The sequence below is a fragment of the Balaenoptera borealis genome (assembly GCF_965194805.1).
Source record: "Balaenoptera borealis genome assembly, chromosome: 7".
Taxonomy (NCBI): Eukaryota; Metazoa; Chordata; class Mammalia; order Artiodactyla; family Balaenopteridae; genus Balaenoptera; species Balaenoptera borealis.
The window spans coordinates 22,232,247-22,258,630 of NC_138864.1; the positions used below are offsets into that span (position 1 = coordinate 22,232,247).

Sequence of the window (26,384 nt, forward strand, 5' to 3'; positions counted from 1 at the left end):
AGGAGAGCTGCGACACATCACCAAGCTGAAGCCCTGGAGCCTCTTTGATGTACTTGTGGAAAAGTATGGCTGGCCCCATGAAGATGCTGCACAGTTCACAGATTTCCTGATCCCAATGTTAGAAATGGTTCCAGAAAAACGAGCCTCAGCTGGCGAATGCCTTCGGCATCCTTGGTTGAATTCTTAGCAGATTCTGCACACACGCATTCTGAGCTGGCACATGTTGTCCAGTGCATTGGCCCTAAAGGGGGACTCTCGTTCTTAACAGGATTACAAGTGAGCTGGCTTCATCCTCAGACCTTTTATTTTGCTTTGAGGTACTGTCGTTTGACATTTTGCTTTTTGTGCACTGTGATCCTGGGGAAGGGCGATCTTTTGTCTTCAGCTTAGTAGTTACTGACCCACTTTACTTCTGGAAACAATAACATGTCTCTAAGCATTGTTTCTTGTGTTGTGTGACATTCAAATGTCAGTTTTTTTGAACGAAAAATACTTTCCTCCTTGTGTTTTGGCAGGTTTTGTAACTATTTATGAAGAAATATTTTAGCTGAGTACTATATAATTTACAATCTTAAGAAATTATCAAGTTGGAACCAAGAAATAGCAAGGAAATGTACAATTTGATCTTCTGGCAAAGGGACATCATTCCTGTATTATAGTGTATGTAAATGCACCCTGTAAATGTTAATTTCCATTAAATATGGGATGGGGACTCAAATTTCAGAAAAGCTACCCAGTCTTGAGTGCTTTGTAGCCGAAGTTGCATGTAATGGGCGTTCACTACTCCGAGCAGCTGTGCACACTTTCATTCCATGACTGTCCTTTTGCTTCGGATTTTAAACAACTGGCTCTGGGTTATATCATTCCCTATATGGCACTTTATGCAAAGAAAAGACATGCTTCTCATTCTAAAATACGTATTTATAGTTTAGCACTCCCATTCACTCACATTTTTGCATATTTTAAATTAAAGGTACTTTTAAGGAAAAAGAGCAATTTCCCTTTAAAAATGTGGTAGCCTGGTACCATGTGGTGTTGCCTCCTCCAAGCCCTGTAAGTTAAACTCTACATAGATTAAATTGGACAAGAGAAACATGTTCAGTGTGTGGAATGAAAAAATATACGTATATTTTTTTGGAAAAGCTTGCTCGTGTTTGTCTAGAACCAAGGTATGATATGTACAGTTTGCAGTGCAGTGGGCAGAATACTAACATCTCAGAGGTAACAGGGATTGCATTCATTCCAGAGACAGTTTCGTGTGTGGCTACAACACATTTTACAAGCTTTTTCATTGTCTTTCCATGCATTGAAGTTGAGAAAATGATTTTTTCCCTTTGCAAGTTGCACACAATTTTGTTTATGCATTTCCTTAAAACTGTAGAATCCAGAACACAAACCATAGTAGGGAATACAATTTTAGAATGTAATATATAGAGGTACATTTAGCCTCTTTTAGAAATCAGTGGATTGAATTTTTTTGTTTTACATTCCTCAAGGTGCCTCGTTTTTCTTGACTTTGTCCATTAACATTTATCCATATGCCTTTGCAATAACTAGATTGTGAAAAGATAACAAGTGTTGTAACAATAATCCATTGTTTGAGGTGCTTGCAGTTGTCTTAAAAATTAAAGTGTTTTGGGTTTTTTTTCCCAGACATTGCCTTGGTCATTGGCCTATATTTGAAGTGATAGAATCAATAAACATTTGCTATCCTTTTAATGTAGTGTAACCAGAACTAAAGGAAGTGTCAGCATTCCTGTAGCAGGAAATGTAGTTGTAGAACATGCATTAAGGCTTAATACGAGGAAAACATTCATTGTTTTGTAAGGGTAGGATATGGATCTAGAAAAGATGCTGTAGTATAGATCCATTACCTAGAATTTCTGTGAACCTTTTTAATTCATGTTTCATCAAAAACATACTAGTTACATTGTGTTTGCACATTGTCAGTTTTTTTTTTTTTTTTTCTTTTTAACAGTATTCACTGTGAGGGAACAAGACACGTAATCCTCTTAGGAGTTAGCATTAGATCGTATCGCTGTGAGGTGGAAGATACCATTCATTTATGAAATGTGCATGCTAAGTTTTTCTGCTGAGGCTGTAGGTGACCTTGTAGGTTCTGTGAAAGATAGTGGCTGTAGACCAGTGATGCCATCCAGAATTTGCACAGGAACCATTCTCACGAGAACCACGGAGTTCATGTATGTCTTCCCTAAGTCCGTAAGAATTTTTATCAGGGTTATGACACACTTGAATGAAATTTGTCTAATACAGTTTTGGCTCATGTTAGAAAATAATCCAGATAATTACGAATTTTGTAAGGATCTCTCATTTAGGATAAAATAGCCTAACTAGTTTATAAATGTAAAAGCAATTGTTCTAGAAGGAATATACATTTGTATTAGGTATGGTATGGTTTTTAGCAGATTCTTGGTGGCTTGATGATGATGAATGCATATAAGCTAAACGAGAACCACTGGTTATGCAAAACACTATAGCCAGCTCAAGTGATTTTAGTTGAATGTCCTATCTTTTCCTTTCTCTAGTCCGTGTGAAGTCATCATGGAAAATGACAAGCAGTGGATCACATATGTGATTCTAGCAGATTCAGAAGCTGGCTGTCTGGAAATTAGAACTGCCCCAAGGCAGAGGAAAAGTGGATATAATAGGAGCTTCAAAAAAGCATTAGCTTTCTAGGTGAAAACTGATTTACTAACTTGCTTCTTCCCGTACTTGGATCATCCATAGCTAGTTAACAGCTGGGGTAGAGAACTTCAGTTTGTATCTGCTGGTGAAATTACTTCTTAAATTCGTTTTCTCCCATTAATTTTTTTAGAAATTAATGCAGTTTACAGAAAAGCTTCCATATACATTATTTGTATTGTAGGCAAATCTAAAACTATGAGGAATTAAAATCTTTAGGACAGTCCTTTTAAAGAGGTGTGAATATTAATAGTTCACTATGCTAGTTAACTTTGTCTTCTGTTTGAAACTACCGGGGGGGGGGGGGGGTGGTGGTGGTGGCGGTGGATGACTGGATGATGTAAAGCCACTTCTTCGTGGACACGTATTTCTTTTGCAAATACCGTAAGTAGAATCTTGTTTGATAAGCAAGGATGGCAAAGTTGACCCAAGTTCTTCTAAAACTTGATTAGGATTGAGCCCTAAACACAGCTGTGTTAATGTAGCTGTTTTCAAAAGGAAATGGAAATTAAAAGTGTAAAACATGACATACTACTGCCAATCTTAAGTCATTTTTAGTCTGTTTACTTTTTTCTCCAATACACAGAATTTGTATACTGTGTCAAATTATGTCAAGTAATTGGATGGTGAAATATGTGTTGACAAATACTGTCACTACTATTGGTTTATACTTAATCCTCCTGAGAGGTAGAAGACAAAGAATTTATTATTCCAAAATAATAACTAGCATTTTGTATTTCAGCAATAAAATGTTCACTTGAGAGGCCATTTTCATTTCACTTGAGAGAGCTAAAAATGCATTTTTCCTTTAGGTTTGTACACCCAAAACAAATTTGTAAAATTTCCTGCTACTCTTTTAAATACTATAGCTAGACAGTAAATGTTAAGGTTTTCAACTAATTTTGGTTCATCCATAGGACATTTCAGTCATGTTCTAACATGTACAAATTAGATAGTCCTGTGTTTTTAGGTAAAATATTCCATACTTTCAAACAGTTGTAAATTAGTCTATAGATGAATCATGGGATGCTTTAATGGAATGGATTCATTTTGTACGATGTCAGATATAAGTAAATGTATGTAGCATTTACGTAGCACGGTACTTTCTTATGGCTCCTGCTCCTGCAACAAAATAACATGTAGGAACATTCCAGGAACAAGCCTTTACCGCCTCCTGACGCTCGCTGCGGTCCAGTCCAGCTGAGGTAGTAGTTGCGAAAGAACATGGAAGGCTCCTTACAAACTCTATCTGGAAAAGGTAACTAACTTCTGTAAAAACAAAAACACTTGCATAAACAGACCCCAATCTCAGAAGTGGTACAGGACAATTTGGTAAAACTGACATAATTGTGGTTTATTAACATGAATTAAAATGCCCAACCAGTGCTTCAATGTGACAGTATATTTAAAAGAGAAATTAAAGGCCATATACTGTACTACTTTCACAAAGATCACACAGTTTTGCAAAGACATGTCATATGTACAGTGCTATATGATGTCAAATGAGCAAAGCTGTAAGCGATTATATACGCAAAAGAAATGCAGTATTTACAGTTTGTCAGGAGACATTAAAAATCATCTATACATTAAATTACATTTTGCTTGCAAATAACCGATAAAACAAAATGAGCCATCTTCACACCAAACTAAAAATCTGTATTGCATTTTTTTTTTATACATAAGATGCACTCACAGAACTGCTGATTGATTGATAGAAAGGAAATCCTCGTACTGCCATTACTGAGCCATGTATTTAATGCATATGTATAAAATAATGTAGAAAACATTCACTAAATGAATTTTTAATTCCAACAATAAAATTTAAAGATCATGTAGCATCAAATCTACTGCCAGAAAAACAGCTGGAATGTTCACTTACTTACAAAATAAAAGATACCTACACTGGCTTAACAGCACATTTTTTAAGGAATTTTTTAAAAAGCAAAAATGGGAAAAATACAATGAGAGAGCACTGGTGTTTTTGTTTTTTTATACAAAGTTTCATGTACAAGCTTTAAAAAGTACCTTAACAGGTACATATGAAATATACAGTTTATCTTACAGAACATTTTAAAAAATGTTTTTGGAGTCCATTTTAATGCCACCCTGAACCATGGTAATTGTTCTGAAATGTTGGTGGCACCTGTGCTCTGTGAATTGGAATCTGTCCAGGCACTGGAGATGCCTGCTGAGGTCCTTGAACCCCATGTGGCAGGGCCACAGAGCCAGGATGAGGACAGAACCCTGAAGCGGTAGGTGTGGGAATACTGTTTGGTCCTTGGGGCTGGAGATGAGGACCTGCAACTGGTAATGGACAATGTGGCCCTGTTCCAGAAGGCTGGTGTTGGGGTCCCGGTCCCAGAGTGGTGTGATGTGTAGCTTGTGAGGGATACGGTGGTACAGCTGGATGAGCACTTGAAGGAAAAAGTGGAGGTCCTTGATGAGGTGGGTGGTGTAAGGCTTGAGCCGATGGGGTATGATGCCCAGAAGGCAAAACACTGGAAGGCGGAGGAGGAGGGGGTGGTGGAGGGGCTGAGTTCACCACATGCTGGTGTTGTGCTTGCAGACCTTGGAGTCCTGTGGGGGGATGGGGCGGTGGATGGTGATGCGGGGCGGGGCCGGGAGGGGGAGGGGGTGGTGGCAGATGGTGTCCAGCAGTTTGAGAGTGAACGTGGGACCCAGGGGTGACAGCATGAACAGGCCCCACGCCATGTGCTACGGAGTGTGGCTGTTGCTGGACGAGGTGTGGTCCTGGAGCGGGAGGCGGGGGAGGCGGCGGGGGGACTACAGCAGCGGAAGTCTGATGGTGAGCGGGAGGGTTCTGCGAGGGCAGAAAGTGCCCTGGAGTAACGTGGTGTCCCGGGACGGCTTGCTGGCCTGTGGTGCCAGGAAGTGCTTGATTTGGTCCTGATGTAAACACAGTTTGTTGGGAAAGACTGCCTTTCAGCTGACTATAGTTCTGAAAGTTTGCGGAGGGCTGCTGGTTTTGATAGTAAGAGGAAGAGGAAGGGGGCGGAGGGGGTGGAGGGGGCGGTGCCGTGCTGCCCAGGCTCTGCTGGTTAAACTGACTGTATGCTGCCGAAGACTGTCCTGAGGGCGTCTGTGGAAACAGTGCTCCAGAAGGTGCCTGCTGTGTACTGGCTTGAAGGTTCTGTGCTGCTGGGTAAAAATTCCTCTGAGGCTCTCGCTGAGGGGTTCCAACTTGAGGTGACTGAGAATGGTGAGGCCTGTAGGGAGAGCCTAACTGCTGTGAAGGAGGCTTTGGTGAAAGATAACCGTGCTGTACAGGCGTGTGAGGCGTCGATGACTTTGGAGGATTTTCTACGTGAGGTGATGGAGGACAGTGCAGCTTCACGGGCGCAGAAGGCAGCTTCTGTGCAAGCTGCTCGGATGAACTGCGCGCCAGTGGCTGTGGAGGGTGATTCTTTGAAAGGGCCTGGGTGTTACTTGACAGCTGTTTTTGATGGAGTTCTGTTTTCAGGTGGACACCGCTCTCAGCTTCTGACCCAGTAACTGTTCCCTCCCAATGGGAATCTGGCTTTGTGAGTATTTTCCCATGTGGCTGGACAGGGATTACAGGTCCTGGTGAACCAGGCTGTGAGAAGAAAACAAATTTATATAAACTTAAGCAACATTTTATGTACACTGAGGTTTGTTATTACTGGTATTTAATGTTAGTTAAATATTAATTTTAACGGGGGCAGGGAATAAGAGGTCTGAGAGGAACAACTACAGCGGCTTGGGATGTTAAAAAGCCAGTTTTTTAAAGCAGTTCAGCAAGTTCTGATAGTAAGCTTCAACTGAATTCCCTGAATTCTTATTGAAGACAAGTTAAGGAAATTAATCTGCCTTTTTTTCCCTGAGCAGTGAAACCTGTCTCTGACTCCTATTCTGAAAGAACCACACTTAAACACTTCAGGCAAGTTTCAATTCCATAATTGAAATTTCTAAACTCCACCTAAGGATAAATTTGCTTGGGGGTAGATAAACTTGCTCCCCCAGACTGTTTTCATTTGTAATACCTTTTCCATTGTTCAAATACAGGTAATCCAAGGATTAAGACTACTTGAATATATAATGATGTTCTTTAAGGAAAAAGAAAAAATCAATCTCAGATTTCCTCATCGTTAGTTTCCAAAGATATTGCCCCACTGGATTATCATGTCTTCATGATCCAGGATAGAGGCAGCATTTCTTTTAAATTAAGAATGTCACCTGACCTTTTGTTTTTAGAGAATTAATTGGCTGGTCAAATATTTTATGAAAAGACTATGAATTTCCTAGGGGTGGAAGGAACTCTTGGAGCAAGTGTAAGCTGCTAAAGTACGTTCAGCACATTGGAACTTTAACAGGAAGAGTGTCCAGAAATCAGGAAACTGATCCTTGGTACAGCAGAAAAACCTCCATGTGCACATTACCATCCACTTTTCTGAAGGGCCACGTTAAAAGGTCAATGTTATTACCTTGCTCATTTTTGAAGGGCTTTTACAAGTATTTTGGGAAGTATCTGGGGATGCACATTCACTTGTAGTCGTGGGTTCTGGATTTTCAGGATCAGGATCTGTAAAGCATAAGGAACCATAGAAAATGTAAAATTGCATGATAAATACTGCTTTTTACTAACACTTCGACGTACATTCTACTATTCAAACCAACGTCTTATAAAGGCTCTCTCCTTTCTGAAAAGGTTTTTAAAACAACAACCATGATAGGTCATCTGCTTACTGACCTTCCATAAGTTCACTGAAAGAAGGGACTGGGCCCTTGGGTTGCAACTGGGGAATGTGATTTGAATGAGATGAAGGTGAAGACGGAACATGAATCGGTGAACATGGGACACATGGTGACTCTCCCCCTAGAGATGAAGCAGAAGCAGACCCAAAGAGAACATTAGAAGCACAGAACGGGGGTGCAGAGTGATTAGCTGACTCCACTTTTTGGCAAAGGAACAAGCTCACTTACCACTATCTTTATCTTTTCGGTGATCACTGAGTAGTAAAGCTCTCTGATAACTCCTCTCTCGCACTTGCTCCACTGAAGTTGAGGCGGTCCTTTAAAATCAAGTCATAACATCAGTTCAAAAGCTGCTGCCGGCTAGATCAGTTTGTGTCCCCTGATGGCCAGTTTGTGTCCCCTGATGGCCAACACAGCCTCTCAGATAAAGGCTTTTGCTCTTTGGGGAAAAGCTTTAGAAAACAGCTCCCCACCCCAGCCCGCAACACCTCCCCAAACTGAGATTTTTATCCTCATTTATTTGAAGAACTCAAGCAGACGCCATTCCTTTGTCTTAAGCAATTTCTTGGTGAAAAGGAGGGGGTTGTTGAAGGGGGGGTAGCATAAAGGCATTCAGAACGTCACTTCAGGTTACCAAAGGGACCACATATACCCCTGACAAATTACCTTGGGTCTGGATTATAAGGCTAGCCAGGAAGCTCAGAGGTAAGAGGACCATGGAGCAAAATGAATGTGGCCTCCTGCCCTTTGCAGGACCCTTCTGTATCCAGCTTCTTCTATTCCTATTGAAGAAACACTAAACATGGCTGTTCTTTCAAGGCAACTGGTAAGGGTGGCAAAGAAATTGCCGGATGTTGACTAGGATAAAGGTTCTTTGGAGAGGAATATTTGTGTGAAAATTATCAAGGAGTAGATATAATGGACCTTTAATGACGCGGGCAAATACATAACTGGTTTAAAACTCTGTCAGCAAAAAGGATCTGTCAAAATTATGATCACAAACCTCTGCTTTAGGAGAACAACAACAAACAGGAAGGCAGCTGATTATCAAAAACTTTGTTGTTTTTCAGAATAGCATACTTCAAATCTTTACAGATATAGCTCCGTTCAAAATCAGCTATGTAAAAAGTTAAGATCCTGACTGGATGATAAAATAACAAAGACTACTGTCATTATACGGTATACTACTTGTAATTCTAAAGTTACCAGTTAGTTAGGTTTTTTTTTTCAACAGGCAGCTTACCATTGGACTTCTGGTTCATTCTTTTCACTGGCAGAAGCTTCCTTAACAGGACAGTTATTGCTGGTCTCTTCCAAAGTAGCATTATGAACTGTAGCTGGCGTTGGTAAAGGTAGGCTAGCAGTGCTTTCTACCTGCTCCCCATTTTCACTCCCGTTGGCACGCCCATCAGCATTGCTGCTACTCAGGTTTCCACTTGTGTGAGGTGATACATTAACCAGTGGAAAGTGTTCTGCCTTAGAGCCACTCTTCCTAGCTTCACGTTGTCTTTTCCGGTATTCTAATAGAGAAACCTTAAGCAAGAAAGATAAGGAAAAGCAAATCTTTTATCCTTGTTTTTATATGTCAGTGTCAATCTATTTTTTTTTTTCTAAAGAGAATTACTATATTTACATTAAGAAAATTATATAAAATAATTTGATAATGAACAAACAATAATAATTAACAGTTATCAAATGCCTACTATATGCCAGGCATTGTAGTTAGATGATTTACATACATTATCTCATTTAATCCTCACAACAACCCTATGAAATAGGTATATTATCATCCCCATTTTACATATGAGGAAATTGAGTAACTCACTCACTCAAGGTCACACAGCTGGTGAGTGTTGGAGCCGGGATTCGAACCTAGGTCTTACTTGAAAGCCCGTGCTCTTTCCACTATACTATATTGCTTCCCACAAAGTTGCCAACTGGACTCTGTTATAAAAATTAAAAGCACACATCACTAAAATTCTTCCGACTTGCAAAGCAATAAGCCTATTAACAAATAAAATACGTGTTGTAGTTTCTCCCGCTGCTCTGAAATAAGGCATTCTAATTGTCTTGGTATGTCTGCCAACCAAATAATGGTGGTAAATCAGGGAACTTATTATTTATATAATAAATACTGTTACATCCATGGCCTAAATACTGTAGGTATTCAGGATGAGGAAAGAGGCATTTCTTCTATATCGGCTGCCTGTTCTATGTAAAATAAGGGTAATAAGAACACAAATATTATTCAATTCTGTTTATTTGGTTGGGAAGTGGTTATCTTTAAAAGTTACTCTTTCAGTGAAATAAATCACCTTGAGGTTTCGATCTCTGAAACCATGCTCCTTACAGGAATTTTCCATATCACTAGCTCTCTGCAAACATTATCTAATTCACTGAGCATTTACAAAAGGTTTAAAAATGTACATATAATTCAATATGAATAAAGTATGAATGCCTTACACAATACATATTATAACTACTAATTACCCTCAGAAGTAGCATGAAAGAAACACTATTAAAAGGACTATAAATCGTTAAATTTGTAACCTTTTTCTTTTGTGGTGGATTCTGGGGTGTGCAACTTCCGTCGATCAAACTGTCATTAATAGTCCGTCCAAAACCAGATACAAGCCCATCTTCTGAAGTACAAAACACAGGTGTTTCCATAAACATGCCTCTAGTATCATCCTGCATCAGGCACTTTGACTCACTTATTCGGAAGCCTCCTCCAACCTCCAACTGATGTGAGGGTGTCAGGTCCCTCAAGTTGGAGTTTACTGAGAAGTTAACTCCTGTTCTGTCAGGACTCTTTACCCAGGAAGAATATATTGGGCCCCGTCCAGAGTGAGCAGATTCCAGTTGGCTGTTAGACTCAGTCCTATCATGTGCAGGTGTTTCCATGGTTTTATGTAAGGCAGCTTGCTCGACTGTATCGAGTCCCAGTTGAAGGTCTGACACAGATTCCTTTTCTCCAGGGCACTGCCTACTGACTTCAGTCCTACTCCTAGGGCTGGTATAACCAATAGTCTTTATTTCTTGCAGACCGAGTTCAGTTAAATTAGAATTTCTAAAAGGCCCCAATGTTAACATGGTTGAAGATCTGTCAAAGCCCTGTTTACAGAATTAAAAAAAAAATTACACAAATAACCACATTTGGAAGCTAGTTACATTAAATCTACCAATAATTTATACTGATACTAGGGAAAAGTCACCGATTTAAAAAACCTCTTTTCATATCTCCTTACCTCTTGACTGTAAGTGCGTCTCTTAATTTCTGGAGAACTTTCTGGGGAAGAAATATTCTACATAAAAGAAATAATCATAATTGAAAATTAAAATATGTTAACAAGCCCATGATATTTATAGAAATGAAAACCTAAAATGAGAAACTACTACACAGACTTTGGTTTTAAACTTTTTCTCTTTTATTTCCATTCCCCTTATATTTTGCTTTAAGGTCACTTTGATACACACAGTCATTTAGTCTGACTTTTGTGTATCAATCAGATGAAATGAAAGTTATGTGCATTTTAATAAAAAATAAAGTTTAAATTCACAAATGCATGTTCCAAATTTTCGTTCTTAGATTCTTAAGAACTTTTTTTTTCTGCTCTCAGTACACTAATTATTAAAGGGAGAAAAAACAGCTATTAAAGAAACCCCATCCCCATGGGTTTTTGTTTCGTTTTTTTCTCACCTCAAAGTGCATGGTATTTCCCGGTGTGCCAGGAGTTACTGGGGTAACTGGTGAATAAATGGGCTTATAACCATTTCTACAAGCTTCATCGTCTGACTTTACCCGTGGAGGAGTGGCAAATGATGGATCCGTAAGAGTAATATCTGTGTGAGTTGGGGTAGCATATGGTGAAGGAGTAGGTGTGGAGGTTTCTGAGTAAGCAGAATCTAGTAACTGATAGAGTCTTCGTTTTTTTAGTGGTGTAGTTAAATCTGTTGGTGAAATTAGTTAAGAAATTATACCGCTGCTATTTGCTATAATCTGTAATATATTCTGGGAAAGATCAAAAAACATCAGCAATCGTAATTATGATGATTTTCACCCCCGAAACTAAATTTCACGGTTTTTAAAGATAACAGGAAGCAATCTCTCCCCCACCCCTCCGCCCCCCAACTTAGTCAGTTTCACTGTTAGCAAGCATTATCTTGCCGGAAGGCTTACAGGCCTGGGGGACTCTAAGAAATCTTGCAAGTACAGCTGTTAATTTAACTGGTTTCTAAGAGTCCTTTTGAATCTTGTTGGGAAACAGCTGGCCAACTAGGCCCAAAATTCAACCATAAGCCCCAACATATTGTACATGGTACTGCAAATTAAGGTTTTCATGTCTACCTTCGTCTAAAACTTTGGAGGACAGAAAAGAGAAAATATATATAACAATGTGCTTCTTTTGAAAGGTACATAATAATTAGAATATATATATATGCTATATATATCCTGCCACATTCTCCACACTAGAACAACACTGAAAAGAAATTCTACCTGGAAGAGAACAGCTATCATTTAATAGTAGTGGACTTCTATTTTCACCATTGACTGTAGGACTTCTGGATCTTTCTTGACAGGGTGAATTAAATCTGTGTAAAATTGCTGAGTTTTCTTCTTCCAGAGCTTGTTTCAACCACCGCTGAAATACACAGAACAATAAATGAAGAGAAATCAGTTTGTAGCTGTTTACATATCCTATAAATGTAGAGCCAATTCCAAAAGCATTTCACTACCAGGACTGGTAGTAAGGAATGAGAATGGCATTTGGCTCATACTAGATTTTCAAATCCAAAGAAAAGTTTACCTTCTTGCATGAGCCAGAAATGTTTTCAGGAGGTTCTTTTCTTCTCCTTTTTTCTGAAAGGAATGGTGAAGTGAATCTAATGTAGTGCTTAGGAGTAGAGTATACATGCGGACTATAAGTGAGACCCGGTAAAGAATTGAGCTGTGTAGCTAACACTTCAGGATCTGTAGTTATGCGCAGAGGCCTTTCTGAAAGGGTGTCTGAAGGTTTTCCTGTCTTCTCATTCTTCTCACTTAACCATTCATTGACCAAGTGCTAGAGAGAAGGAAAATTTGGATCACTATATATGTAATTATACAGATTCTCCTATAGAATTTTCTAATACCAAATTTGTAACTGACGTATTATCTAAAATGAGAGATTTAAATCATTCATGTATGATGTCTAAAAAGTCAATATAAGTCATTCTGCATTTCGTTGGTTATCTACACTTATTACTAAAATTTTTTACGCAATAATACTTTGTAGGAACAAAACACATGATAGTTTTTATAAAACAGTAAAAATCTAGGAGACCTCAGTACTATCTTAAAAACACAGACACTAAACTGCTTCTATATTATGTGTAAAATGTTTAGTTTGTCAGACTTTAGGCAGTGTTTTTCTACTCTGGCTGCCCATCAGAATCTCCAGATGAGGCCAGTGCATTTAATTTTTTTTTTTTTTTTTTAAAGCTGTCGGCATTGACAATCACTAATGATTTAAGGGGTTTGAAATCTCTAAGTTCCCATGCTTTGAAAATTCACATAATCCCTTTCTTCATTCTGTTTATTTTTTTGGATCTACAATGTACATAGTTCAGTCTTTACTGCCTATATGAATATACCTGATCCTAAAGTATAATGATTACTCACCTTTTTCTTTTTTAAAAACTATTTAGTAAAGTTCAGATGTAATGGGTATGGAAATAAGGATTACATTTCTCAGCTCAAGCACATTTTCTTTGCTGTGTGGGCATTTATATCTTTTCTACCTAGTTATCAAATTTTACTCCTTTTATTTTTATTATAAATGTTAATTTGTAGAATATGTAGAGAAACTAGTGTATATGTATTTACACATACATTCTCACAATACACATACAGAAATACATACATTAAAAAAATAGTCTACCCACATCCTGTCTTCTAGAGATAATCACTATAAGCATTTTGGCATCTTTTCTTTCCTTCCTTTTTTCAATGTATGTAAACTTCCTTTCTAGGACAAGCAACAGTGGGGCTAAAGCACTTGGGAGTCTGCAACAGACTGCCCTGGTGTGAATCCTGGCTTTGCCACTTAGCGTAAGCTCAAGCAAGTTACATAACTTTTCTACATCTCAATCCTGATCTATAAAAGAAGGGTCATGAGAGAAACTAGCTCTACAAATAGGGTTATTGTAAGGATTACAAGAGTTAAATAACCAAAGCTCTTCATAGAGTATCTGGCACAGAATAAGTGCTATGTATGAAACTGAAGAAGGCCTTTACATTATAGGAAATCACAATAATTTGGTACTCTGTCAAACAGTAATGTTTAAAATAACAGTATATATCATATGCAAAACCTGTGGGAAAAAGACTTTTTTTTTTTTAGAGAATCTGGATACAGCAACCTATATCTCAAGACCAGAGAATTAAATCTATAGTGCCACAATAGTTTAGTCATTTAATAATTAAAGGGCAGGGACTATGTCATATATGTAATCAAGAAAGCAGCCTTTTTTTGAATTCCCAAAAGTAGCTTTTCTTTTAAACATGAATCTTTTCTTTCTCACTAATCCAAATTATGAAGAAAATCTGCAGCTACTTTTTGTCCTCCCAAAGTGGGCAAAAGTAAACTGCTCACTGTTAAAATCAAGTACTAGCTTGCTTGTTCAGGATCCAAGGTGCAAAGGTGAGCACAGACTTCAAATTAGAGCTGTGTTTAATTAGATTGTCTCTATCTAATCTTCTGACTCGCCACTGAAGTATACTCCCAGGTTCCTCCTAGATATTTACGAAATATACTTCTCATGGTTTCGCAGTACCTACAAACTATACTGAATTTGGTAAGAACAAAGACCAGATAAAGTGGGTTTCAAAGTATTTTGTTGTAAAAGGGTGTGAGAAGGATCCATTTATGATCTGCCCCACTGCCCAAAGAGCCTAAGGATTGCACTTTGGTATCTCTGCTCCAATCTGCTGTACTCAGAATGGGAGAAAAACAAAGCTTCATAAGGGTGTTCCGTATTTCTGGCCTTCCTGTAAAGCTCAGGTTGGTTTATCTCAGTGATTGTTTACCACAATTGCTTCATTAAATCTGACAGTAGTTTTTGAAAGATTTTTATTAATAAATTGATCTAAAACTACCCTTCCTGAAACCCTCCTACACTGTTGGTGGGAATGTAAATTGGTACAGCCACTATGGAGAACAGTATGGAGGTTCCTTAAAAAACTAAAAATAGAGCTACCATATGATCTGGTAATCCCACTCCTGGGCATATATCCGGAGAAAACTGTAATCCGAAAGGATACATGCACCCCAAAGTTCACTGCAGCAGGACCTAGAGATGATCATACTAAGTGAAGTAAGTCAGAGAAAGACAAATATCATATGATAGCACTCGTGGAATCTAATTTTTTAAAAAAAGAAACAAATGAACTTATTTACAAAACAGAAACAGACTTACAGGTTACCAAAGGGGAAGCAGGGTTGGGGGGGTATAAATCAGAAGCTTGGGATGAACACATACACACTACTATATATAAGATAACCAACAAGGACCTACTGTATAGCACAGGGAACTCAATATTCTGTGATAAGCTATATGAGAAAAGAATCTAAAAAATAATGCATGTATGCATGTGTATAACTGACTCACTTTGCTGTATACCTGAAACTAACACAACATTGTAAATCAACTACACTCCAATAAAATTAAAATGAAACTACCCTTCCTTATAAATTTTCACATCCTACTACATTCTATGGAAATCAACAATTACTTCACATTTAATTCTTGTAATCTACCTTTCCCATGAAATTTATAAAAACTACAAAGAATAAAGAAAGGATAACACATCTCAAACTAGTTGTTTCTGAGAAGTGTAGCTTAGTACATAAAGTAGGCAAAATTAAATCATTAGAAATCAGAATTGCAATACTACAAGGAAGCCTTGATATACTGGATATTGATGCAAACATTTCTATTAACTGATTTTACAGTTTTGCAATTCTCATTCTTAGTTTAAAACTTTGCTAGTATAAAAACTATGACTCTTTATCACTCTTCTTTATGAGACGTTATAGATTGAATTCCTAAAACATAAATATATTTAACATAATACGACATTTGTTAAAAAACAGTTCTTACATTCATTAAGAATCATACCTTTTTTGTTTTGGGATACTTTGTTGGACATTTATTAAGTGCTGGAACTTCAGTTTCAGTAATTATTTCTGCTAGTGCAGTTTCAGTTTCTGGTTCTATTGCAAGTACAGTATTTTCAGTATCATTTTGTTGTGAAGTAACTTCTATATCAGGAGAAGATGGTTGGATATCTGAACACATGCTGACAGTTCTGTGTCTCCGACGCTGCTGTCCGATGTGAGTCCTACTCCGAGAAAAACTTTTTCTCTGCTTAGTTCTATTTACTTTGGCAGGAGTTGGCTTGCTAGCAGTTTCTTCTTTTGCTTGTTCCTAATTCAAAAGAGAATGGAACTTTTAATACGATGTTTATATAACTTAGTAGTTGAAATATAATGGCATCAATCTGCTTCAGAAGCTAACTGCCCCAAATTTATGAATTCTGATATATATTAAATTGACATAATTAAAAATTTTCTTACTCTCAAAAACAAAGCAAGTAGAGTCTCATAGCTGAAGTCTAAATTCTCATAGGATTTGAAAAATGCTATTGAAAAGCTAGTATCACATCAAAAATTCTTTATAGATGTAATTAAATTGTGGAAATTTTATTGGAAAGTGGGTAAGTGTGAAAATAAAACTAGACCTGAATAATAATACCTGAATAACTTCAGCATCACTGACAATCTGCGCATCTTTACATTCAGTTTTAATTTCAGTTTTGGCAGTGCTGATCCTTTCCAAAGCTTGTTCTCTTCTTTTCTCTCTTTTTTCAAGTCTGGCAAAAGCTTGCAGAATTGCTTCCATTTTCCTTTCTTCTCTTGTCTACAAAATTTAAAGTAACGTAATAAATACTGCTCTGAGGTAAAATTCTAAAGTCCAAATGTTCATGGCAAATTAAAAAAAAATTTCTATGATGGTGTTAGCAAAACACCTCTTTTGATGGTAGATACGGGATTAAAAACATTTATATTCATTTGAGATCTTTGAGAATCCCAAACATCTCGGTAAACCCTGTCATTACAAATATATTTCAATGAAAGGAATGTTTGGATGATTGTATGTCAATGATAAAGGTAACACAAAACCAAAAAAAGACTCAAGAACGACCCTGCTTTATCAAACCAAAAATCTTTTTTTCTCAATAATACATTAGGCAGCCTTTTAAAAATAAGATCAAAGTTCCTAAGGTAATAATATGTTGAAAAGGTTAAATCCATATAAATGTAAGGAGTGAATATACTGACATGTCATAGCAGGATATTGTGGGGTGAAGTCCTGGGTTTAAATCATGATGCTACCAGTCATTTACTATCTCTGTGGCCCTAGGCAATGTAACAACCCTAGTTATTAACCTTTTGAGCGTCTTATAAAATGTGGGTAACAATATTTACACTTCACAGAATTGTTAATGAGTTCAAATATAAAATATCTGTGTTTTCCAACCTTACTTGGAAAATGGTAGGCATTTCTTAGGCGTTATTATTTCTACTTTGGCTCTCTTGCCCTCCACTGTAATTGTTATAAGGCATTCCTCTATCTTCTGCTCTTCCTGTCTACACTGACAGTTCAAGGCAGAGACCGGAAAACAGCAAGAGTTCCTTTGAGCGTCAGTTCTCTTTGGAGAGAGAACATTAAAAGCAAGACCCAGAGCCTTGGCCAGGGGGCCTGGCAAATGCTTCAGGTTTCAACCAGATACAGGAAGCATGTCCATCAACTGTCCAGTTCTCCAAATGGAAAGAACCAGGTCCTGAGGCTCAGATCCATTTGTTTTTCTTCCTTTATTGTCATCGATGTGGGAAAGAAAGATCAGTAACTCAAGGTCTGGCTGCATGGTCTTCTCAATATCAGAGCTTTAGAGTTCGAGTAATTATCAGCAGAGATTCAAGCATTAAGACACCTACACTATGAAAACTATTACTTACTCTTTCCTATATTTTTTTTCTTTCATTGTTCCACTAGGTGAGGGAAATATGTAAACAGAACTCTTCTGAGAACTTTATAATTAGTGAAAACAAACTACCATACTGCAAATGTGTCAGTCTTATAAAATGTGTTATCCTCACCCTCTTTATTTTACAGGTAAGGAAACTGAGATCCAAAGAGGTAAGATTACTTGTTCATGGACACATATTTGCGTCTTAGCTTTCTTGGTCTGGGATGGCTAATAAGACACTAAAATAAAGAACATAGGCAAAAGCTGATCTCTTTACTGGAACTGGAACTTTTAAAGCCAAATTCTTTCCTTAGATAATTCATGTTTCTGGTCTTATAAATCACTTTACTCGACCCCCTTTCATTTATGGCTCTCTATAAAAATCCTGTCTCAATACATTAGGGCTTTTCTAAAACCCTAAATTTAGAAGTCTGGAATAACTAAAAAATATGATTTTCATAATTGCTTCACCTGTGGAACGGGGGTGGGTAGAAAGAGAAGGGGTTCATTATTGTGCTTATAAATTTAAAAATAAATCTGGGAAAAGTACATTTTTCCAAAAGAAACAAACTTGTCTTAGCAAGAATCATTTTATGTATAAAATAAATTTACCCACGGGCCAGGCACCCAAAGGAGATATTTTCTATGTCATGATTATCCAAGGTTTCCTATGATAAATACGAATTTATGCCAAAAGAAGTTTCCTTGACATGGTCCATTATTCACTTGTTTTAGATAGAGTAAGGGTCAGAGATAAAATTACTTGATGTAAAGACAAAATTAATTCATTTAAAAATTGAACTCCCTTGGTAAACAATGCAGCTAATGGATAGTCAAAGCAAAACCCTTTATTTCGAGATGACGCGATCTTTTTGAGCTGGTCAGGATCTTAAAAATAATCTAGTACTACACTGCTGAAGAAACCAGAGCCCACGTGTATTAAGTGAATCACTCAAAGGCGAGCCATAATTATTATCCAAGTTTCCAGGCTCCTAATTTGTTCTTCTTTCCAATTACCAAACACTGACACACTACATAATGCAAAATAAAGCATAACTCTTCCTACATTTACTACAACTATTAACTGAAAGCACTAAACAGGTATCCTAATAGCTTTAACTCAGCTTCATCTTAAAACACACACTTTTTAGAAAATGTAAACATGCTTTTGATTATGTGAAGGAAAAAAAAAACATTAGTTACTAATCTACTTTTATTTTAAATTCCTTAAGGTTCATATGTCATTCAGCTTTTATATTCACCAGTGTATTCTTTGACATACACAACCAGATATACAGTATGTAATGACTGAAAATTTACCACCCACTTTATAGATCTGATAAATAAGTTTTATATAAGAGATAACTTGAGATAACTATAGCTGATTGTGCAGGGGACTAGAGAAATTAGGAGTCTTAATTAGCCCCAGCAGACTGTCCACAGCCCCTGACATCTGAGCTGGATGTAGTTTAGATGATACTTGTCACATAAGGCTACTCCCAGGACCTGCACGTTTCATTATCATGACTCATTCCAAGCCACTGACTGTTCAGACCTCAAAAGTCATTTTTACTCTCTATGAGCTTGGCAACTGATAGACCCTGATACAGAATTAGAATCAGACAGGGTTGACTTTTGACACACTGTTGTTAATGCTGGAGTATGGGGTGCTGAACTAAAAAAACTGTGAGAGATCTCTGATGAGATCTACAGATTGCTTTTATGACATTTTTCAGTTTATGGCTTTACGGTAACACACAAGAGTACAGTAATTTTCTGTAAGCAGAAAGTCTGCTTAATAATATCCCTTTATAGGATTTTATCACTTGAGGAGTGGGTACAGTGAGAATTTTTATTACAATTTTGTGCTTCAATGTATAAACACACTGGAACACAAATTTAACTTGAAATCATGTCACCTTGTACTTGGAAGAGACTATGGAGATCTTCTTGTATGAGCCCCTATTCAGTAAATGGTGAGGGACTTCCCTGGTGGCACAGTTGTTAAGAATCCACCTGCCAATGCAGGGGACACGGGTTCGAGCCCTGGTCCGGGAAGATCCCACATGCTGCAGAGGAACTAAGCCCGTGTGCCACAACTACTGAAGCCCCTGCACTGCAAGGAAGAATAGCCCCCACTCGCAGCAACTAGAGAAAGCCTGCACACAGCAACAAAGACCCAACGCAGCCAAAGATAAATAAATGTATATTAAAAAAAAATGGTGAAAACCTAAGGTCCATATAGTTCAAGGACTACATAGTAAAGAACACGAATTAAAGTTTTATACAATATCACAACTGAAAAAATAAACTAAACTGACTAAACTGTTAGAATTCATCCCAATTAGAGATATTTGGTAATTTGAAGCTGAGTGAAAATAAGCTTATGTACTCTGGATGCCTTACAGTGGCTTTAGAAGGAGATTTGCTAGTAGTAGGATGTAAGAATTGAGAAGGAAACAAAATGAAGACATTTAGGTATTTTGTGATTTCCTTTTATTTATTTATTTATTTTACCTTACTACCAAGTAGGAAGTGGCTCTTAAAAACAAAAACAACAAAGTTGCCTTTTAAAGGAAAAGGGAAATGGCAGGGCCAACCTACCGAATTACTCTACTTACAGCCTTGAAATAGAGAAATTAAAAGACTTCTTACTCAACTAACTTCCCTTAACCTTTTGAATAGGAATTTATTAATTTTTTAAAAAATGGTAAGATTACTGCTTACCAGTAAAATTGTTCCAAAAGAGTAAGTATCTCCATTTCTTCTCTACCACATCATGATTTAGTTTAACTTCATAGTACTCTTTCCTGTTTGATGTTTGTTTTCCCTTCCACCCCATCCTCCATGAAAGCTGCTCCAGAACAGGGACCTTGCCTTCTTTTGTTCACCCAGTACTTTAAATGGTGCTCAGCATATAACAAACACCCAAATTTTTAAGTGAATAAGAATTGTGTATACATTATATAAACCATGTATATCACTGTAATTTGAAGGTATGTAATGAAGTCTTTAAACAAGATTTTGGAAATCTTGAATTTACTACAAGGCAGCTGAAGCTGAATATCCTCATTTTGTTCGAACAGACAACCTATAAAAATAAACGGGTTCCTTTTTGCTAGTCAATACTACGATTAATTACCCATTCATTAATTATTCATATTGGGAAAAACAATTCCTAAACACTGTGATGAGAGAAAATGGGACTTTAGAAAATTAAAACTAGTAATCAACATTAACTTAATCATGCTCTGAGGAGAGAAAAGTAAGATGGACAATACATGTCAGATGACTTTTCTGGCAAATTTACCCTCCCTGTAGTTTACTATTATTAAAAATCCTTTTGCATCTTCTAAAGTGATCTTCTAAATCAAGTCACTTCCTAGAGACATTAGTAAGAGCATGGATTCTGTATAGTAGTGTTTTCTCAGAGTGTGTTTTTTCTATGGAATAAAGATCTGCAGGATATCAAAGGTGTCACTACAAAAAAACAAGTTGCAAGGACGTACAAGTTGAGGAAATGCTGACAATTTCTCAAGAGGTTTCAAACACACCATGTATACTGGAAATCTCGAAGTTGGGGACAAGGTATACTGTTTACTAAAGTCAACTGGCCACAAAGCTCTCTCTTTCACAAAACATCTTAAATTAGAGTTCCATGGAATACTTTCTGACGTGAAGGATCAAGGCTGAGAAAATTGTGGAGAATCCTGCATCCTGCCTGGACGATAAGCTTCATTTAGTTCACACTCATGGGCCTATCTATAGCTTTCCTCAAACGGCTGCCAGGAACATCTAATAAGCTCAATTATAGACCACCTACTTTTATAAAAGCCAGACCTTTTTTTTTCCCCTAGAAGCTAGGGCTAAGGCAATGAGCCCTACAAATCCTTGCCCTTATGTAGTTTATATTCTAGTGATATACAGTTAATTCTAGATTGTCCTAGATGCTTGACACGTTTAAGAAACTCATACCTAGATGACTGACTATCCCTTCATATCCTTCTGTCGGTCTCAAATTTCTATCCTCCTACATGTGAAGACCACCTGAACCACCTTCCATGGACTCCAGTTTAAGCAATCTGACTATAATAGGCCATCAAATATTACCAAGACTATATTCCCAAAGTAGTCTTTCCATAAGGTTGTGGAAAATTATTTTGAAAATATAATATTAAAAGATACTACAAAGGAGGTTCTTTTCATTTCATTATAAATGGGGTGGAGGAGGGGAAGCAAGCCTCCTTTTGAATTTAAATCTGTCTAAGGTTTTATATTTTTAATCAATCACCTGTTCATCAAAATAAGGTGAGCTTCCCAATATCTAACCCCCTTCTGTACACTTAACCTCTGACAAGGTTATGGCCACCTAACTTCAACTCAACTACCATGGACCTGGGAGAGTCTACTCAGTAGTACCCCGGTTTTGAAACCAGGTGAGTATAAACAGCCTGCTGTATTTCAACTTACCGTATCATTGTATTTCAACCCACTGTATTTCAGCTTAAGATTCTCCCAAGTCAATTCCAACCCACTGCCAAAGAAGTACCTCTTACTGCTAGCTAAAGAGAAAATGTCTAATAACCATCTATTCAGTTCCATACCATTTAGCCACAAGTGAGCTTTTGTAAGGAGAGGACAAAATATAATGGAGGAAAAAGGAAAATGTTAATAAAAGAATGGCTTTCTACCCTGGCCCCCTAATGATTTGCGTATTCTTTCATGAAATCTTCATCATTCAGCATTTCATGTGATCTACAATCAACCAATCTTATTTTCCTGTATCCCCCCCCCAAAAAACAGCCTATAGTTCCAGCCAAATGTGATTTATCACATAACTACCTCCAGGCTATTTCCCCTAGAGAAATAACCACCCATTCAATACCACACAATTTAGCCACAAACTAATCTGCACTTGTTTAAACATCATAAGGTAATCGTAAATTCTACCTAGTTCATGAAATGGCCTCTGATCCTTCCAGCTATAAGTTACCTATCATATATCTCCTTTACCACACTTCCTGCTGCATTGTAACTATTTTCTAAATGCCCTTGAAGGCAGAGACATTATCTTCCACTCTCAACAAAAAAAGCAAAGTAGCAACCAAATTACATAAATCACTGGTGCTATTTTTGGAGACTGAGCAATATGCTAATATTAGGTTGTATATGGAATTGCCATTTGTGTAGGTAAAAACTATCAAATCAACAATTTCATATGGTTCAAGCTATACTACAAAAGGATGGGCTGAAGTATATCTGAATTTGGACATTACATGGTACTTATCTGGGAGGAAAGTCTGACTCTATATTTCAATCTCATAGATACACATGAGAACTGGTATCTCCTATTATAATGCTTTAAAGTCTGTCCTGTCACAGGAGAAAATTTAAATCAGTTTGACCTAAGTTTCTCAGGAGTTGACCTATCTTTCCAATTACTGATGTTAACATAGCCAATATAAAAGGCAAACACTGGAATAATAAAGGCTGATGAGTATTTAAACTTTTCAAAACAAAATATTTCAATCCACAAATACTAATACCTTGGGGAGTGGGAGGGGGCCATACCAATTGCTTAAGAATTCTAAGATGCATGCTTTTGCATTCTAGTCATTTGAGTATAGCAAAAATTCTATAATTAAAACATCAAGGCAAACATAGCAATTACAACTAACAACATTACAGTGACTTTGAAGGCTACAGGTTAAGGAGCCAAGGATTTTTAAATACTTATTTCAAAAGGGAACCCCCGTACACTGTTGGTGGGAATGTAAATTGGTGCAGTCACTAAGGAAAACAGTATGGTGGTTCCTCAAAAAATTAAAAATAGGATCCAGCAATTCCACTTCTCAGTCTGTAAAGAAAACAAAACCACTAATTTGAAAACATACATGTACCCCAATGTTCACAGCAGCATTATTTATAATTGCCAAGATATGGCAGCAACCTAAGTGTCCATCAACAGATGAATGGATAAAGATGTGACCGATACACATATATATATGTGTGTGTGTACATATGACACACACACACACACAATGGACTACTTACTCAGCCATAAAAAAATGAAATTTTGCCATTTGCAGCAACATGGATGTGGAAGGCATTATACTAAGTGAAATAAGTCAGAGAAAGACAAATACTGTATGATATCTCTTATATGTGGAATCTAAAAAATACAACTAGTGAATAAGAAAAAAGAAGCAGACTCACAGATATAGATAAACTAGTGGTTACCAGTGGGGAGAGGGAGGGGCGGAGGGGAAATATAGGGGTAGCAGATTAAGAGGTACAAACTACTAGGTATAAAATAAGCTACAAGGATATATTGTACAGCACAGGGAATACAGCCAATATTTTTTTAATAACTATAAATGGAGTATAACCTTTAAAAACTGTGAATCACTATTGTACGCCTGTAACTTAAACAATATTGTACATCAACAATACTTGAATAAAAAATATTTCATATCCCTTCAAAATACCAAATTCTAAATACGTTTGTTTATTCCTATGAAAAATACTCAGCTGCACAGCCACCTTAGTGGCATATATTAAAATGAATATGCTAAAACAGATATAAAAACATGAAGTATTCATTTATATTAATATAGCATACTAGTAGACAAAATCTGGACAAAACCGGATTCCCAAGTATGCCTTTTTGTCTACCTATCCAAAGTTCCATCATGTCCAACAAAAAGGCATTTCTCTTTCCTTCTGCGATCTCAAAATGAGGATGTTCTAAGCTCCACTAACTTCCTCAGCACTTAAAGAAGGAAGTATTTTAAAAGTAGCCCCAGAGTCATATAACAAACCTCCAGGTTTGAGGTTTTTTTTCCTCTCATTTCTCTCCCCCCAAAAGCATTGTTATAGCCCTTAAAGCCATATTTGTATCAGATGCATGCCTCATACAGAAACCAATCATACCCTAAAGTGATCTTCTAAAACTTTCTGCAGGATTATTGCAAAGACAAGGCTGTGGCAGTTGTGGAATGAACAGGCCAATATTGAACGTCTAGTCAAGAAACGGCCATAGGTAATTTGGGTAGGTACCGGTAATTTATTAGATGTAACCCAATCTTGAAAAAGGTTCAAGATAATTCCTTTAGGTAGAGGAAGAACTCCTTTTTCTTTATAAGCAACCTCCTCCAACATTTTCCCCTATATTTGTTTTTCTTCTCTCCTATTCCTAACACTACCCTGTCCCATCAGAGCAGTGCTTCTGAAATCCTGAGGCTGTGAAACAGTTCTGCATTGCTTTTGCAATTTTGAACATCAACAATACATCAGTGTTAGAGGAATGACCATCAAGGCAATAAGATAGAGTTACATTTAAGCAGGCCTACAATGACCAAAATCCAAAGATCCTACCGCTAAGTATATGACACCTGAGATTCCATGAAATACAACAGAAAATCACTAAAACAGGAAACAAGGGAGCATATAAAATAAAGGGGAGTGGGGAAAACCCGTACTAAGATCATCAGTTGGTATATAAAGTCATTTTCAAATCTTAAGGCAAACTATATCATAATATCTTGTTAACTGGCCTAGACATTGTATCAATTGCTAAATTACCATGGATTTTTAAGAAAATATCTTGTCCTAGTTTTTATACAGGTTAAGATATTTCAAATAAATAGTACAAGGAGTATAAATACTAAACTTATTTTAATGAAAACCTTATTTTATGATAGCAGTATGAGATGCAAAAATAGCAGCTGCCAAACAGTGGGTTTTCTTCTTTTTTGCATAAGCCATTTATTTAGTGCTATTATAAGCTTTAAAATTCCATTTTTGTTTTATATTTAAATTATGAAGAGAAAGGATACATTTAGTTAATGAAAAACACTTTGAACAGTAATTCTGGCATTAAAATTTATTAATAGTACTCTGCTTCAAAAATGTTAAAAAATTATTTCTTAAATGTCAGAAATTCTAAATTGTCTAATGAATACAGTGAAAATACAAAAGATTAGTGGAAGTTACTTGAATGGTAATGACAAAGCCAAATAGAAATGCTCAGTGACACATCATGTTTGCTAACTTCAAAGAACAGGGTAAAGGCCCTCCTAAAGGCAGCAGCAAGTATTTTGGGAAGAGCAGTGTCACTAAACCCAAGTGACAGCATGAAGCTGCTACTGGCCTTCCAACTTACCATCTTCCTTCTCCTTTCTGCAATCTGTTCCTCTGACTCCATTTCTACTTCATTGCTAATGGGAGTTTTTTCTTCTATATCATCAATAAAATCTGGTTCCTGAAAGATGGAAATGATGGCTTTATAGAAACTACTACTCCATCTAGAAACTAGAGGCACATAACCATGTATTTTAAATGTCTTTCAACCAGAATTAATTAAACAGAAAAATTACAATAGTACTTAAATCCATTTCAGAAACTTAAAACTGGTTCCTAATTCAGGAAACTTTTCAAAATCATGCAATCAAATAATTTTGTTTCTCAAAGTTCTAGTCAATAATGTTCTTTATCAATAGAGTCCACAAAGCCTTAAGTTTATATTCTTACCAACACATAAACATATAAATTATTTCACAAAACCCAGTGCCTACAAATACCAAGTGCTTAATAAATGTTTGTTCAATTTAACACTTAAGGGAAACTATCCTTAGAAGACAAGACAACGGAGACGAATAAAAGCTTACTTAATCTTCACATTTAAAAGGTCCCTCCTAACTAACTTCCATTTGTTTAGAGAGCATATAACAAAATACTTCCTGGTGAAGCAGAAGTACAGGCCAAACTCTTTCCCCAAATTTATCTTACGTGTTTTTAAAAGAACTTCCTCTCAAAAATCTTATGTCACCCCTATAGAATTGATTTCATTATGTCCCAAATATTAAAGGAAAGG

The 26,384-nt window shown here is 36.9% G+C and overlaps 2 protein-coding genes across 22 annotated transcripts in view; one reads left to right on the top strand and one right to left on the bottom strand.

The window, feature by feature from the left end:
* Positions 1-3,230, top strand: part of SRPK2 (SRSF protein kinase 2) — a gene marked incomplete at its 5' end in the record, with an annotated part of 222,027 nt that extends 218,797 nt beyond the window's left edge. For 13 of the 17 annotated variants that reach the window (XM_082399781.1, XM_082399793.1, XM_082399794.1 and 10 more), the window contains one exon: positions 3-3,230. In XM_082399781.1, coding sequence (XP_082255907.1) covers positions 3-187 — 185 coding nt within the window. In that variant the 3' untranslated portion in view covers positions 188-3,230. The remainder of the gene's footprint in view (positions 1-2) is intronic. The other 4 variants (XM_082399792.1, XM_082399784.1, XR_014246860.1 and 1 more) reach the window with 3 other exon arrangements.
* The window catches only part of KMT2E (lysine methyltransferase 2E (inactive)), a 100,154-nt gene continuing 74,670 nt past the window's right edge, over positions 901-26,384 (bottom strand). For 4 of the 5 annotated variants that reach the window (XM_082399697.1, XM_082399699.1, XM_082399696.1 and 1 more), the window contains 13 exons: positions 25,674-25,772; positions 16,234-16,398; positions 15,598-15,906; positions 12,246-12,500; positions 11,936-12,080; positions 11,138-11,388; positions 10,686-10,742; positions 9,988-10,551; positions 8,681-8,970; positions 7,666-7,754; positions 7,433-7,558; positions 7,167-7,264; positions 901-6,298 (listed from right to left, as the gene is read on the bottom strand). In XM_082399697.1, coding sequence (XP_082255823.1) covers positions 4,799-6,298; positions 7,167-7,264; positions 7,433-7,558; positions 7,666-7,754; positions 8,681-8,970; positions 9,988-10,551; positions 10,686-10,742; positions 11,138-11,388; positions 11,936-12,080; positions 12,246-12,500; positions 15,598-15,906; positions 16,234-16,398; positions 25,674-25,772 — 3,948 coding nt within the window. In that variant the 3' untranslated portion in view covers positions 901-4,798. The remainder of the gene's footprint in view (positions 6,299-7,166; positions 7,265-7,432; positions 7,559-7,665; positions 7,755-8,680; positions 8,971-9,987; positions 10,552-10,685; positions 10,743-11,137; positions 11,389-11,935; positions 12,081-12,245; positions 12,501-15,597; positions 15,907-16,233; positions 16,399-25,673; positions 25,773-26,384) is intronic. The other variant, XM_082399698.1, reaches the window with a different exon arrangement.